Here is a 17,482-nt window from a genome sequence, read left to right as displayed (position 1 = left end):
CATGTTCAAAACTTATAATAGATCTATGATACAAACAACATGGATTTGTGGGCTTAAATAGGTGGATGGGATCAGGGAGAAGACAGACAAGTTAAATGTATGAAAATACATTTGATAAAGAAATATAAGGGATAAATAATAACAAAATATTACAGGCCTGGGCTTTTGTTGTAGGCTAGATCATACTAATCTATTATGTTAACTAGTTTCATTGCATTTTTATGCCTCATGCATTTGAGGGCTTTCAAATAAGAAACAAAATCATTGTAAAACACACTAAACCTAGGTTTCACTTAGGTTTAGCGTGTTTTAAATTTGGATATTTCGTATTTAACTATTTTTTAATTTATTTTTTATATTTTATTTTATATTTGGATTCGTGTAGATAAAACTACTTTTCCCCATTTAGAATCACAGAACATATTTCACTTTTTTTTGCCATTGCATACACCTTAATGTAGTATTTATCCACGACTGAACCAAAGTACTTATTATACAGTATCTATAAAAGTGAAAGGTGTATGTAGTATATATAGATTTATATAGTTTTATTACATCTTCATATCTTTGTAATTTTTTTAATCCTTTTGAGTGCTTAATCACTTGGTACTAAGTGGACTTATACCTCTGTCACTCAAGTGAATGCAGGATTTTAATTTGTACCAGAGTACATCTACACTGGGCTACTTTTATTAATTAAAAGATCTCAATACATCTTCCATCACTGATAATAATATTGCAAGTCTTGAATAATAAGTTAGAGGTTAAAAAATTACTAATAGAAGTAATAACAACAAAAATCAAGTATATAATACAGTATTCTTCCACATTTATTAGGTCACTTCTCAAGGAAATAAACCCCTTTACACACAGGTTGACCTTATGTGCAACAGCTGAACACAGAAAGACAAAATGATTTCAAACAGGGTACTCTTGACTTTACTGGTTCATACTGAAGTCAGATGTCATACATCAGCACAGAAAACTGTTTTGCATATTAGTCGATTTTAAAGTGTCTTCATTTCCTGGGTCTTAGCAATCAATAAGGATGATCCCGGACATACTCCATGATGTGTTTCAGAGCCAGCCAGGTCTCGGAGGCGGTGGGGATGATCTGATTGGCTGGCAGGATGAAACCATAGCGACCGGTGTCCCTCAGCTCAAAGGCAAAGGAGTATTTGATGCCCATGTTGTAAGACCAGTCAATGCTGCCACCGCTGGCTTGATCTGAGGGGAGAGCAGGAGGCGAGGACATTATGGTAGCAGCTCTTCTAATCAGGGCTTTTTGACACAGATAACATTTAAGTTTTAAAAACCTGATAATATATGAACCAGTATGAAATGTTTTAAATAAACACATCAAATGAAAATGATTCCTTGAATTTATCAAAGAATTATGATTAAGATTTAAAAAAAAAATTCTGCCATGTCCCCAGAAGAAGGACAATTGAACGATTGTACAAACCACAATAACATTACATCTGTACATTTGATACGTGCCATAGCAACATTTCTAAGGTGGCGTAATACTATATGAGCTGACTTTTGTTATTGGGAGGTGGAGTGGGGATGGTGGATAGCGTGACACCGAAGTGCGACGCTGCCAAGATGCAGACCACTGCCAACAAGTGTTTGGGACCAACAAAAAACAAGACCAGGTCTTTTTTTCAGCAAGTCATCATTGTGTTTTCCTATGTTTTCCACTGTGTGTTTTTCCAGTCCAGTGGACCACAGCTACCATTAATAGTTTGATTTTTTTTTTACATCAATGACGTCTTCAGCTGTCATTGTGGCACCAAAGCCAAATTTTTTTTAGCACTGATGTCTTTTCCTAACCATTACCAGGTGGTTTTTATGCCTGCATCTACCCACGTGTTCGCCACAGCGTTGTTGAAACAATGCAATGTTTCAACATATCCACTACATAATAACATACAAATGTAACATATCTGTGGTTTGCAGAGACACACAATGGCAACATTTGTTCTGCAAATTGCATTAAAAAAATTTACTGAGCGGGACATTGTACAGTTGGAAAACAGCCTCGTCAGTGATCTCTGGTGGACAAAATAGTGTTTGTAAGGGTGACATGTTTCTCTAGAACCTCAAACATGTCTTTGACTGTACAACAATAAGTCAATATTGTCTGATATATTGGTACTAGTGTCAGTAATAGTAGCTATATGAGTAGTAATCTAACTGGTATTTTAGAGAAAGTGCACTGAATAATTTCTTTTTTTAACTGATATATTTATTGTGGTGCACTTCATTTAATGACTTAAGGTTATCGATTTATTAGTATTTATCATAATTAAACTTCAGCAGCAGTTCGTCAGGTGCATGACTTTGAATTTGAGGTGCCGTGAAGTTGCAAAAGTTACTCACAGATGATCTTGCAGATACTTCCAACCTTGTATCTGGTGCCATGGAGGGAAGTCAGTTTCTGCACTGCTGCTCTGCCAACAGAGTCCTATAGCGAACACAAGAAAAAGGACACAATACCGTTGTTAGGTATAGTCAGTGGTGGAAGAAGCATTCAGATCCTTTACCTACATAAAAGTAATAATGCCACACTGTGAAAGTACTCTATAATTACAAGTAAAAGTCCTGCACTCAAAACCTTACTTGAACAAAAGTATTGTTTGCTTGATGTTCTTAAACGTGCTTTGCAGCAAACTGTTGTTATTTTTCCAGTTGTCTTCTAGGCCCCAAATAAAGTAGTTTTTTACAAAGACACTGCTGCAAGACATCACTTCTTTCCTCATGTGATGGTGGCCCAAAAATAGCTTCTTTTTTTTATTGAGACATAAACCCTTTTCTGCCAGAATAATGGACATTTTTTTTTATAAAGCCATTGCTGCTTTTCAAGCTGATATTGTGCTCCCCAACAGGGTATTTTGAAGCAAAACCTTTTCTTCACCATAACCAAGTGGTTTTTGTGCCTAAGCATAACAACTTGCTAAACACAGCTTTTCAACATATCAGCCACATAAAAACGTGAAAATGTAAGGTATCTGTGGTTTGCAGAAACATAAAATTCCAGCATTTATTTCAGGCGACTGGGTTAAATATGCACAAAAACTTGAAGCAGTATTGCTGAAAAAGATTCCTGGCTGAGTTCATGGAGATCATATAAAGCATTTATGAGTCTCTGATTGGTCAATTTATCAATCTAGGGGCAAATAATTTAAGTTTTCAACAATAAAACTTTAATTAGATAAAAAATTGTAACCCTGAGTTACACAGCTGACGTTGTTAAACCAGTCTCCGGTCAAAAGGCAGGATATTGCTTTTTTAAATCATTAAAGGTGTTGAAGATAACAGAGACGGGCGTTTTCATATCAGGTTCTGTAAAAATTAATCTGCCTCTCTGTTTTAATTTTCCTGTGTGAGAAATTCTTTGTTTCATAAGCAGGAACAGGTGTCAGATTTAATTTGCTATGTGCCTCCTTACAATTAACTCTTCAGTTTTTTTCTTCCTTACCAGCTCAGGCTGATCAGGCACGCTATTGCAGGAGTAGCCGTAGGGGTACATGAGCAGCTGGGAGTATGCGTGGACAGAAATGAAGGACTTGAAGTTGCCGTGGCTCTTGATCAGGTTCACCACGTTCTTCACCTCAATCTCAGAGTGGGCCGAGGGGCCATGGTAGGAATCAGAGCAGGGGTTCCTGCTGGCACCGGGGCCTGGAGGGAGTACAATACATCATACTATACATGTCTGTTTATAGGTACAAGTAGCAAATGCGTTTTAGGGACAAAAGTACTTTAGGGTAATTTGAAAGTCTATTGTTTGTTGTTTCTAATAAAGCATCACAACCACAGTCTGCAGCCTCCAAAATGACCATGAAATAAAATCAACACCTAACTGTTAAAAATTGATTATAATCTTCATTAAGGTAGGATTTATTACAGCGCTGTTGCATTAGACTGAAAGAGCAAGGGTACCTAATAAACTATGTATATTAATATACATAGTTTATTAGGTGCACCTAATAAACTATGTATATTAGGTGTACCTAATAGTTTATTAGGTACCTAATGAACTGTGTATATTGAGAGCACATGAACATGCTTTGGCCTAAATAACTAACATTTCAGTGTTACATGACCTGCCTCCTTGTTTATGTTCCCTAATGATACCTAGAACTGTTGCAAGTTGCAACTTTCAGTCACATGGACAACTTTTGTATGTCGTTCTATGAACCCACGGCCTTGGGTGAAAGTGCTGTAAAGTTTTGCACTCATTTTTGTGTCAGCTGCAGAGTCACCTTAAACTAGACTCTGTTATAAGCCTGGGAGATTTTAAAAAAAGGATTAAGGAGTTTTTGACCACCGAATGCACTTGTCTGGCTACTGAACAGTGATTATTTTAGTTTGTTGTAAATTGGCTGATTACTTTGTCTTTTGTTAATTTGTAAAAATCTTTTCTAATTAGCTGCTTATTTGTTTTTAACTTTTTGCTGTTGCGCTTTTAGTCTGTTGTTGTTTTATGTGAAATTCCTCATGCTGCTGTCGTGGCCAAGACTCCCTTGAAAGAGATTTTGAATCTCAAAGGGGGTATTCCTGGCTTAAATAAATGTTAAATAAATATAAAGAAATAAAATTTAGTTTCACCTGTCACAGTCTGAAAAACCAAAATAATCTGCCAAAAATTTATTTATCTGAAAATAACACCTTTGTCACCTTTTCATTATTTCTTCATAACCAAAGTTAGCATGTGTCTCATTTTAGTATTACTGTCCAAACAGAAAAATTATCTGCAAAATTTCTGCAAAAATGCCCATTTATTTAGATAATGCCTCATTTGTATATTAAAACATAAAATTTCAGAAAACGTGCAAAAGAATTGTCTTAATCTCGGTAATCAACAGATATTTCATGGTGGTATCTATGAATTAAATGTATTAACCCCATCCACTTATAGTGTCTGTATCTGCAAAAGAAATATGTTTACAGACAAAGTACAAACTGTAGTAAAAAACAAACAAACTTCATCAAACAACACAAAGTTCATGAGAGGCACTTGCTGTCTTTTTCCATACTGACCACCAAAGCCTGCATCCCAGTTCCTGTTAGGGTCGACACCACGGCACCTGGAGCCTGAGTTCACGGAGCGGGTCTTACGCCACATACGGTCCTGAAAATCACACAATATCAAGTCAGTCGCACACTTATTTTCAAGTATTTTCCTTTTTTTAAGATTTAAACTGAAAACTGTCTCATACCAACCACAATTTCCTCTCAAACATCCACCTTACATGTAAAATGTAAGTGTTAAATGTTTTTTAGTTTTAACCCAACATGAAAAAACCCCACAGTAAAACAGAGAATAAGAGCAAAGATGTTTCAGTTTTTACAACTCTAACTTGTCCTTTGAATGACCGTAACATACATTGGAGTGGGTATAAGCGTAGCCGTCAGGGTTGGCAAGAAGCAGCATATAAATGTCCATGGTGTTCAGAAGGGAGGTCAGGGAGGCGTCGGTACCATAATCAGTGGCAATCTAAGCAAGAACAACAAGGGTTTTATTTTGCTGAGATGGCACTGAGATGATAATATATATAAAACAATATAAACATCATCATAATATAAAACATCATTTACAAGAAAGGAAGGAATGTGAGATTATTATACTGTATGCACCTTTTGTGGGTAAAAATATGAACTGGTTTCTTTCCAACTTAAAATGTCATTATAACATTTATTTATTACTAGAGCTGCAACAACAAATTATTGTCATTGTTTATTAATCTAATGATTAGTTTTTGGATTAATAATTTTGACTGTGAAATGTCTGAAGATATTAGAAAAAAGCCCTCAGTGGCACCTTCTGATTCCTTGTTTAGTCCGACCAATAGTCATAAAAGTCATCAGAAAAAGCACATTTAACCCTTTGAAATCTGGATCAACTTTTTTTGTTTTCTTGTGCTGCGTTCACACGCCTTTTGACCTTTTGAAGCCTGAGCACATTAGTTTCATTTCTTTCAAAAACATGAGGAAAAAGGGAAATTAGCATCATGTGACAAGAAAATTAACAAACAAATTACTAAAAGAAAATAGGGGAGAAGTGTTTGAAAATGATTTTTAAAAAATAGGGAAAATGTCCACAAATCTATATTCACGATTCTGATCATTTATATTAAAATGATCTGATAGAAAAATACTATACAAGATATAAAATGAATACATATATTTTTTATTTTCAGCACTTTTTAAGTCATTTTCTTGTTTTTATTTTCAGGTAATTTTCTTTTAACTTTTTAAATGATTTCTTGCTGATATTTGGGCCATGTGTTGGCAAGTTGCTTGTTGCCTCTTCCTTTTGTTTTTTTTTAAAGAAATAAAACCAACTTACTCAAGTCTCAAAGAGTTAACAGTTCAAATTTGACATTTTTGCTGGATAGTGACCTGAATGATAAGTCAATTATCATAAAAAGTCAATTTTGTGTTCATCGACAAATCATGCAAGCTTTGTTTATGAGCCAATTGCACCTGTGAGGTCTTTCCTTCTAAGAGTTTCCTTTTACAGTCTCTGGAGGAAATCTAACACATTTCAGCTTAATCTATCACTCATTGTTGTAAACGTGCTGTACCTTGTTGGCTGTCCACACTCCGGTAGCCTGAGACACCCATTCTCTGGAGTGGATACCTGTATCGATCCAGATGGCAGGACGCTTGTTTCCTCCAGTGCTGAACTATAACAACATGTCAACAGGATAAAAACTCATGCTGAGATAAAAATGGCTAAAAGGCACAAAGTACAGGTGTGATGTGTGTGAGACATGTGTTACCTTGAGCACATACATGGGCCTGTTCTCATAGGATCTCCCGATTAGCTGCTTGGTGACCAGCTTCGGGTACTGAGCCACCAGAGTGTCCATCCAGCTGTAGATCTGTATGGGAGACAAGTTTCCCTTTATGTCAATGATGCTTATGGCACTTGGTCCAAATTTGATGTGAAGCTCAGATAAATTGTAATACAGTGTTTGTAGTGGGTATTGAGGATGTATTTCTTCTATTCTGCAGAGTAATTGGTGTGTTTGTTTAAACAGCCTACTGTCTCCAGACGGTGATAAGCTCCGAAATTGAAGCTCCTGGTGCTGCGCTCCTTCATCTGGTTCTCCAGCATCTCAGCTTTCTCCTCATCGAGAAGCTCCTGAATGTGACATGCAAGAGACCATAATTTTAGTATTCAGTGTCATTTCTATTGTCGCATCAATTTAAAACCTGGGACATGACAATCAGGGACACAAGGACAATTACCATTATATTACATCAGGAGGATGACATACCTGAAGGTTGTCTATGACGACCGAATAGGGGATGTTGTTGGCATTGAGGTACTCCGTCACATAGCTCAGACTGGAGCGGGGCACTCGGATGTCGACAGGGAGCTCAGTGGAGACTGGGTGGAGCCAGAAGTCCAGCTGGAATCAGAGACATAATGATGAGAAAAAACACTCTGCTCTCTGTTTCTTCTTGTTTTTCACAGTTTGTTACCACTCTTTTGTTTCTCATTTTTTGACTGAGAGATAAGTGGAAGTATTGCAACATACTTGCAAATGGAAGAGTTACTAAATTGAAAGTAATTTTCTTGTGACTCATAACCTGTAACTTCTTCCAGTGTTTTTTGAAGGAAATCAAGCCAATTGGCTCAGGTTTCAAAGGGTCAAATTTCCTTTGAAACACTGCTCCTGTTTATGTGCTGTGTTTTTACTAACTGATTGTTTGCAGTTTATTGTGCTGTCTTCTGTGTTTGGTATGCCAAAGACAAATTTCCACCGTGGTGGACAATAAAGATGTATTCTATTTTATTTTATTCTATTCGATTCTTGTCAGCTAGTATAAATGTAAATAATCAGTCTAATCAGCGTTCAAGCCAAATAAAACAAACACTTTCTCAAATGAGAGTTTCTGTAAAAGCTGTCAAAGTCCTTCAATTATTATGCTTGCTTTTAATCTTCATTAATACATGCCTTGGAGAATACAATATTTAATAAAACGAATAAAATGAGCGAAAAGATTAATGCCTGGATTTTTTCCTGGATTAAAAAGTGCGGCACAAAACCTTAGATAATCTCTGAGAGACTCTGAGCTTCAGGTGCTTTAAACCTTCAACCTGAAGAAACTCTTATGAGGTTTAGTCTGTACTTCATGAGAAACTGTTTGGCACAAGCAGCTGACAAAACTCAAGGTACGTAGGTGTTTGTTCTGTATAACCAGAGTGTGTGTGTATGTGTGTGTGTGTGTATACCTCCCACGCCTGCTGAGTCTCCAGAGCCTGCAGGAGTTCGATCTGTTGCTCAGTCTGCACATTGACCCTGATGACCTTATCTCTGGAAGAAGAAATTCATTCAGAGTCTGAGCATTATTATATTACATTTCATATTTCTAGTTGATGCTCTTTTTCAGGGTAATCTGCTGTACTTGTACAGTGAGTTCAGCAGAGGAAGATTTAATTCACTGCTTACCAATATGAAAAGCAATTATTTGTGCGGAACAGCGAGTGCCCAGACCCATAACTCCCACTTAGTTCCCTTTTATACGACTGTAATTATGATTTAATCTTTCTCCAAATAAAAAGCCAAGTCATTTTCTGCCCATTAAATATAATTGCATTTTTTCAACTTGACATGCTGATTATGCTGCATGCAAGGACGGAAAAAAATCTCACCGAATCAAGTCTCTAAATACTTTTATTTAATAACTAAATTAATGGCACACTCAGTTAATGGAGAATAAAAGTGCTTGCTTGAAATTTTCATGTTCAAATTAAGTTTTTCATTGAATAAAAATTATTAATTGTTGTTACACTATGTACTTTATAATTCCACAAACATCCTTTATGTTTTACTGTGTTCACCTTAACCACATTTCCATATATATATATATATATATATATGGAAATATGAGACATAATAAATATAATAAATGTAGACACATAATAAACAAAGTTAAATATGAATTTCACTGATAGAATTAATCATTTCTATTTTTGAATTTTCTTAAGATATCACAATAATATCGTTAATGTAAATTATTTGGCCACGATAAGTGAGTAAAGAATTGAAACTCCTCCCGGGATTTAAAATCAAGTTTAATAGGTCCATGCTGTAGAGCTTATAATGTTCAAGTTTTGTTGAAACGACTCTAAAAGGTGTTGATTCAACTCTATGATTATTTTGGAGGCTGCAGATGCTGTTAAATTGTCTTGCATTTTATTGGCGGGTGTTTCCTTTATTTTGTCCATCTGATTTCTCTCTAAATCTTTCTAAACACCTTTCTAATAAAGCGTAACATTACAACCTTCATGAATTGAGGATGTATTAAAAGACTGCTGTATTAGACAGCTTTCATTTTAGCCAAAAAAGAAGTCATTCAAATAATGACTTCTTTTTTTCTAGTCACACCAAAAATAAAGCTACAACTTTCAAAATCAGTATTTCAAACCCAAACAGAAATATCTCTTCTGGAAGTGTGCACAGAATAACTTACCCAGTGAACACCCTCTCGGCTTTGGCCGCAGCCACAAGCGCCAACAGCAGCCAGAGGCCTCTCATCTCGTCTGTGTGTCTGGACTGTTGACGGCCACAAGAGTGTCAGGCCGCAGATTCTCTAGTCTCTTAATACCATCAGGTGACAGGTGGCCAGTTCCCAAACAGGAGAGTTACCACATTCTGCTGATAATGACAAAGCACTAACTGTAAGCACTCCTGTCTGGAAAAAAAGTTATTTTGAGTGACAAACTTGCTGATTAGTTTTCGTTTTATCTGTCCAGAGGTCAGCTGCAGATAGTCATAGTTTCCCCCCATTTTCCCTAACTTTGGTGAATAAGTTAAAAGTGTTGGAAGCAGTACTCTGATCCTTTACCTGAAGTAAAAGTACCAGTACTAAACTTACAAAATACTCACTAACACTACCCAGAGTTTATGTGGGATCTAGATCCATGGCTTATACTCGTTTGAGTGTAATGACGTGCAAAAACCTCCTGTAATTATTTAATTACAAGATTTAACTATTGGCAGTTTGTGAGCCTTTACAGCCAAACAAAGGCTACTCATGATGCCTTTATTACAGGTTGCAAATATCGATGAGGTGTGAGCAGTTCAATTAAAATGTTACGTTCTATTTAATGGTATTTCTTAAATCTCCAGGAATAAAACAGAATCTTACCCAAAAAAAGTCAAATGTTTTACAAGAGGCAGATAAAATAAATTTCACTTTGTAAATAAAAAACATATATGTTTTTTTCTTTTTAAATTTGTAAATATTTGTTGTGACTCCTTGGAATTATCTTCTCTTCGCTGTAGACTTAGATGGAAAAGTTTAGGGTTTTCCGGGAGTAAACTCATTACTAACAACTACAACTCAGGTTTATAAATACAGATAATTCTAGATAACCAGGGATAAATGAATGAGTGATCCACGGTGATATTTGAACGTCATCTGTATTGGTCGACATTGATTTTAAAATGAAATATTGGCATCCGCCAACAAAGTGAACAAGTACAAATCATCACTTCTAAGTTGCCATATTTTTCTTATTTTGCACAATGAATTAATATTATATACAGTGAAAAGCATTGAATGTTATGTTCCACTACAGAAGAGACTTAATGATTGCTAAAATTAGGTGGCGGGAAAAAAAAGTGTATATATATCGATATCAGCATCCGTTATAGGCAAAATGAGTCGTCATGCATCGGCATATCAGATATCAACCAAAAATCCAATACTGTGCATCTCTCAAATAAATTTAACAATATTTACACTTTGATTTGCAAGTCTGTATGGTTCAGATTTAGTGGATGGTTTACTTCGACTGAAGGGAACTCTTGATTATCATAACTTATGTTTATAACAGTATAAGTGTACCTCCAACTTTGTGAAAACATTTTGAGACCTTTTCCTGTTTTGACATGACAAAGCCAGTAAAGAAATAATGTCCCCAGTTTGGTGTGGAGGAATTTGACAGGCCTTCACAGAGAATTTGGGACACCTATGGGATTAACTGGCTCTCCCACTGTGAGTGAGACCTGATCACTTACGTCAGTGGCTGATCTCACCGATGTTCTTGAGTAAATCTCTGTGGTCAGTTTCCAAAATCTTGAGGGAGGCCTGAAACCAGATGAATGGAGACTGTTTTGGTACCAGATAAATGCCCATGGTTTGGGAATCACATGTTCAGGTGTTCACATACCTTTTTTGTGTGTATAAAATAAATCACCCTAAGATTCAAGATACAGCTGCGTGTTAACACATATGCCAGTAGATGGCAGCGCACCACTAAACTTCTATAACAGGGTCCCACACAGTATTAATACACTCCATTTATGGCTACAGTGAGTGACATCAGATTAAGCCGACTGGAATTACCCTGAATCTTAAATAATTGATCACCCAGTGAGAGTTTTTTTTAAATGAAATCTTGATCAGTGTTGCTATTAGAGTACAGATGAGTGGAGAGCCTCTTACAAAATTAAAGATCGCACAGGACTGGAGCTGAAATGTTCAGTCGAATTAACTTTTTTGATCACTTAATTGTTTGAGTCTATTTTAAGTAAAAAGAAAAGTCTGGCACCAGCTTCTTAAATGTGAGTATTTTTCAGCTTTTCTCGGTTTTATGTTTTTAGATTGATGATTGAACAAAGATTCTTTAAAATGGCACCTTGGGATATGTTTGCACTATTCTCTGATATTTCATAGACAAAATAGGCAATAGAGAAAATAATAGGCAGACTAATGTATAATGAAAATAATTATAAGTTGCAGCACTGTATATACTGTATATGAAAGGTAAAAGGTACTCAGATCTTTAGGTAAAAGTAGAAATATCATAATCTTAAAAAAATGCCAAGTCTAAGTGACTAAGGGGAACAACAATTTCTGGAGTTGGTCAAGTATTGAGAGAGACTGCTGCAGCCTGCAGCGGTGAAACAGGCTGCAAAATAATCCCTATGGGCAATTGTGCACTGTCAATTCACCTTCATTAAAAGTGCTGGTTTTTGCCCCTCACAGGCTCAGATTCTTATCATAAATGTCTGAAAAAAATGTGGAAAAGACCCCACAAAGAAGTAAAATTTTCCTACTTCACTGGTCTGTTTATTACTAAGTTAACTACAAACTCCTGCCACTGAGATGTTGTATTATTGACCATGCCGCAAAGAAGTGACCATTTCACAAACTCCTCATACTTTCTGTGATAAATGGCAGGGTGACGAGGAACCCGCCTCCAGTGGTGTAAACACAATCCTATTTCATGACTGAGGATTTGGGGTTTTAAGTTCAGTTATACATCCTGATATCCGTTGGCTGATATCAAAATGTGCATCACACAGCCTCCCATCAGCTGCTGTGACAACTCGCCAAACCCTCCCTTGCTCTCAGAATTAATAAAGAGAGGGTTTTAACATGTCACTTCCCTTCCTTTTCACTCCCAAACAATCCCATGAGACAACGTGGGGGGTGGGGGGGTAATAGCAGTGGGAGGCTACAGGGGACGTGGGAGTTGAGCTGGGGCTTTCCATCTTTCTCAATGTGGAAATTATTTATTGCTATTCCTGCTGTGTCTAAAAGTTTAATGTCACCATGAAAAGTGGCTTTACATGCAAATGTGGGTGTAGAGCGTGTGTTTTTCTCCCCTGTCATTTGCCTCTAAAAGCTATATGAACAAAGCCCCCCCCCCCCGACTGTCTTGTTCCACATGACTTCCTCTGCTACACTATAAATAGATCCATTTACATTGCATTTCATGGCTGAGCTCTCTCTCAATATTTCAGAGGCCCACCAGTAAATTGACCATTAATCATTCATTGCTCACTTGTTCATCTATTTTGTACCTTGCACATATTCTTAGATATTACGAAGCATTTTCCAAAACACAATAAGGTTTCTTTATGGTTTTTTTTTTTTTTATATTTTCTGTCTATAAAAACTGCAGTACAAGAGAGAAAAGATGATTTCGGAGTATGTGAAGGGAGTTTGTGAGTGGCCATGCTTGTACATTGGTCACCTGAGCATGTGTCACTCATGTGATTCCAGTGTGGTGGTCAGATGACAGAGAAGGAAGGAGAAGTTGGTCACCTGCGACCTCCTTTTGTCAGGAAATAATCTTCCCTCTGATTTGATTACACTGTTAGGTATAATTTCTCAATGCGTCCATTTTGTGACTCTGTGTTGTAATTTAATTGTAAGATGCACCAACTTTCTTTCATCCTGAGATTGACTTTCAACAGCGGGCGTAAACAAGACATAATGAGAGCTGGGGGAGGGCGATGAGGCAACGGTCTCTCGCGACTGGCGAAAAAGAAAAAGTCAGACCTCTGATTTAAAATGCATTGGGACGTGCAGCTGAACTTTCTGATCTATTTGGTCCACAAATGCTATCACCTGCCTCTGGTACTGAATACTAAATACTGGCTGATGCTGTTGAGGCTAGAAAGATGCACTTTGATTCTTTGGGACTGACACTGATATTGATATTTACATGGCTGTTACCATATTTTAATAACAAATAAAGTCAGCACACTAGAAAATGCTCCCATGAATATTTATTGAATTACCTCCACACGTGTTACGTTTCAGGCTGTAGCCCTTCTTCAGACATGTCAGACATATTTATTTTTTGAATCTGTTTTCGCTTTGTCCAGCACCTCGTCTTTACTACTTCAGGATGTGCACGCTGCTAGAACTTTTATCTGTTACCATAGTTCACACATTGTATCAGTGCTGGTGGTATTTATTTACGTTACTTTCTTCACCACCCACTCGTTTACTTTGAGGCTTCTTGTCTCTTTGCTGTTTAGGACAAGAAAGGCAACCTATCTGCCCGAGCTTGTTTGCTGCAGATAATTGTCTGAGATTTTTTACAGGGGTGTTTTTGAGAGCACTGAGACTCAATACTAGTCTGCGTCCAGGCTGAAGAACCAAACACTGAGCACAGAGAGACTACAAAATGCTAAAAGCTGTGTGGAGTATAGAAGCTGAGTGTTGATTCTCAGTTGTTTTGGCAGTACTAACATCACTTTACAAAGACATCATTATGTCACCTTGAACATAGTCCTCTTGCCAACAAATAACTGTGTTTTTTGTTACCCACGCCGCAGTGAAGTCCTGTCTATTCACCTGAATAAAACGCACCCAGGCACTGAAAGCTAGCCCCGTTCTTTTTCTTTCAGGAAAACCGCAGACTGGATGTCCTGGCACAGTAGATTTTGTGAAACCTGCACAAACATAAGACCTTGATAACCACCTTGATAACAAAAACGGTTAAACACATAAAGCTAATGAAAAAATACCAAATAACTTTGTCACAACCACTCAAAACCACTAATGCCTAGTACAGCGCATTGAGCTGAGGCAGAGTCAAGTACAACTCCCTTACACTACATAATATTATGCGTTTGACATATGATGTTGTATTAAAGAGCACTTTTAGAAGCAACAACTACTTTTCCCTAAATTCTATCTCAATGTCTTGTAAAACAACAACCAGCCATGTTGCTGGTTGACAGGTGAGCAGTATGCTTGTTTGCAAACTTTATGTCTTATTTGTTACTCATTATTGTTGTTGGCTCTGTAATCACAGTTGTGGAGTAGTTCAATATTCACTCTGCTTTTCGCTCTGCTTTGGTCTCCACCAACTCTTGAGAAACTTCTGATTTTTAACTTTAATTTTCGTTACATGTCCGACTTTTATGCGCTTGTTAATCAATCAACAAGGCCACACAAGCTGAACTGTTATAGCTGCATAATGATGTGACAATCATCTGTATGCTTGACCGGTTCAATCGTGTCAAGTCTGAAAGGAGAGGATACGAGCCGGGCTCAGGTCTTGGTTTCAGGCCTGTGCAGAACTCTACTAGTCTTCTGATTCACTGTCAAAGGTCCAGTGTGTGGGATTTAATGACATCAAGCAGTGAGGCTGCAGAACTAAATCGTCTCCCGTGCATCCAGTGTGCAGGAGATCTACGATGACCGACATGAAAGCGCAATTGGTCCTGTCTAGAGTTTGATTTGTCCCTTCTGGACTATTCTGGAAACAATATGGTGGGCTCTGTGGAGGACCCACTCCACATGTAGATAGAAATAACTCATTCTTAGGTAACGAAAACATAACGATTCTTATTATCAGCTTATTATAAACAAATTAAAAACATACTAAACAACTAAAAACTGCCAAATAATTTCACCAAATCCTAAAAACTTAACCTCTTAATATAAATATATGACTTAATGCTATTCACCTGAAGCAGTTAAAAGACTTCAGGGGTTGAAAAAAGTCAGTAACATCACAACCTTGTCTAATGAAACCAAAAACCTAACCTCAAATTCTTTTTTTTTTTCATCATGCTGCCTTGCTGACAGAATTTCCTATCCACATTGACTTGTTAAAAATATGCATTCGGGCGTTTACCCTGATCTGTATACAGATTATATAAGCTGTGAAACAGAGCCACATCTCGAGAAAATCCTCTGTGGCGCTGTCACATTTGCATCCTCCATTTTTACCAATTGAATCTTGATGGAGCCGTACATCTGTGCGACATCTCAGATGAAGAGAGCAGACAGCCTTGTTTCTCATTATAAAAGAACAAGCAGTGAATGTTAACCGTCCCAAGGCGCACATTTTAATGGTGAAAATCAGCATTTTCCCTCTTTTAATATTGTTACTTCTGCACACTCAAGATGACATATCTCCCCGAAGACTAACTCATTACCTTTCCCTCCCTGTCAGCTGTCTGAGCTAACAGCGAGCTGACAAACTGTCCTTTGGGCTCTTTAACCCTGTCAAGATTCCAGCACACATTAGTCTTGTTTTTGCCAAAACAGCCAAACTGCTTCACAGAAACCCCTACAACACATCATGCATCAAAACCTCCCAAATCTGTCTCTTTTTATCTTAACACATGACTGGATGATGGAAAACTTCATTCTGCATCTGACTCTGCATTATTGCATCGTGCCCCAAGATGTATTTATTACGTAATAGTCTAAGTAAAGACCAGAACAGCCCAGGAAGGCCTCAGCCTGTGTAAAAATAGAATGGCAGGCACAAAACGATTGTGTTATATTTAGCAACACCCTCCTCGTCCACTTCTAAGAATAGCAGGGGAGATGTTTCATATTCATCCTCAGACTATGCCTCGTATTTGCCAGAATGTTTCCATCCCTGTATTTTCTGAGTCGAGTGGACAGACGCTGCCTTCTCCAGGGTCAGTGTATGTTTGTGTGCCGGCTGCGGGCTTTTTCAGGTGCATGTCATCAAAATTTTACACTCTTATTCCTTATTCCTCTACTCATCGCCGTGCATGCATCTTGCTGTTGATGAGCTTATTAGGGGGAGCGAGGGAAATAAAACGGGCAGAAACGGCACCTCGGAGACTCAAGCAGCTCCACATATTGGCTCAAGTGATATTACATTCATGCTGAGCTTGTTCAAGTCTGCTTTATTGCTTTAGAGTCTTGTTGCTCAATGCAGGTGGTCCCTGCAGTGAGGAAAGCTGGGACATGTGATTCCCTGAGAGGTGCATATTAAATGTGCATTATTTTGTGTCAGATAACATGGAGAGAGGTTTAATGGAGCTGTGTGCAAAAATTAACTGATTTGTTGTGCAATAAGCTGCATCTCTGAAAAATATAGCTGCCTTTATTATGTTTATTTAGTCCTTGTAAAATGAAACTGAGCAAGCAAAATGTTTCCTCTTCACAAAGGAGTCTTTAACAGACCTACTTTTACATGCAGATGGCTTACTGCAGAGATTTTTATTTTTGTTTTTATTGCTTGTGTTAGAATTGTTTGACCTTAGTGCAGTGTTTGATACCATCAATCACACAGTTCTTATTAAAGAAATAATCGTGCGTTTGGGAAATATGCTTGTTCCCTTTCTTGCTGAGAGTCAGATGAGAAAATCAATGAGTCTCATACTGATCCATTAATGATAATGCTACGAGGCAGGAGATAATTAGTTACGAAATGGGCTGTCATGACTGAGACACTAATTCTGCATGTGTTTAAAGTTAAAAACATTTCTAAGCACATATTAATGATTGTGGCCAAATGGCTTCCTAAAGTTAATGCTGGTTTCCTGGCAGCCAGAAATTCTGTAATAACAAGAGGCACTGGATTTTGTTACCAGTTAAGCTAAACATAAGAGTCATATCAATTTTCTCATCTAAAGGCGAGTTACGACTACACAACATGTTTGTCTGTTCTGACAGTCACGATGGTAAAATTGTTATGCAATGGAGTCATAAAATCCTGCTGTGACTTGGCCTGACAACATGACTACACGTTTATCCACGAACAATCGGTGCTCGTCTTTCGCAATGTGCATGACGTCATCAGATTTTTCTTATCTTTTTTTCTTATTATTATTTCAGTCACTCAGTCTCAGCTGATGATAGGAAACACATTTGATTTTCTGCATGTAAACCGTTTCATTAGATTGTGACAGTAATAATAATAATTGTATTAATATTA

The 17,482-nt window shown here is 37.3% G+C and overlaps 1 protein-coding gene across 1 annotated transcript; it reads right to left on the bottom strand.

The window, feature by feature from the left end:
- Positions 1-812: 812 nt before the first annotated feature.
- cpa4 (carboxypeptidase A4) lies at positions 813-9,651 on the bottom strand. Its single transcript, XM_042496236.2, has 11 exons — positions 9,496-9,651; positions 8,255-8,336; positions 7,293-7,427; positions 7,058-7,156; positions 6,792-6,893; positions 6,594-6,695; positions 5,393-5,503; positions 5,047-5,137; positions 3,485-3,684; positions 2,386-2,470; positions 813-1,227 (listed from the first exon to the last, which is right to left on the bottom strand). Exons 1-11 carry the CDS (start codon positions 9,558-9,560, stop codon positions 1,040-1,042), a joined length of 1,260 nt encoding a protein of 419 aa, XP_042352170.2. The 5' UTR covers positions 9,561-9,651; the 3' UTR covers positions 813-1,039.
- Between the last annotated feature and the right edge of the window lie 7,831 nt (positions 9,652-17,482).

The sequence above is a fragment of the Plectropomus leopardus genome, chromosome 7, assembly GCF_026936395.1.
Source record: "Plectropomus leopardus strain MGB_pleo_1.0 chromosome 7, ASM2693639v1, whole genome shotgun sequence".
NCBI lineage: Eukaryota > Metazoa > Chordata > Actinopteri > Perciformes > Serranidae > Plectropomus > Plectropomus leopardus.
This window is presented reverse-complemented; position numbering and strand designations above follow the sequence as displayed.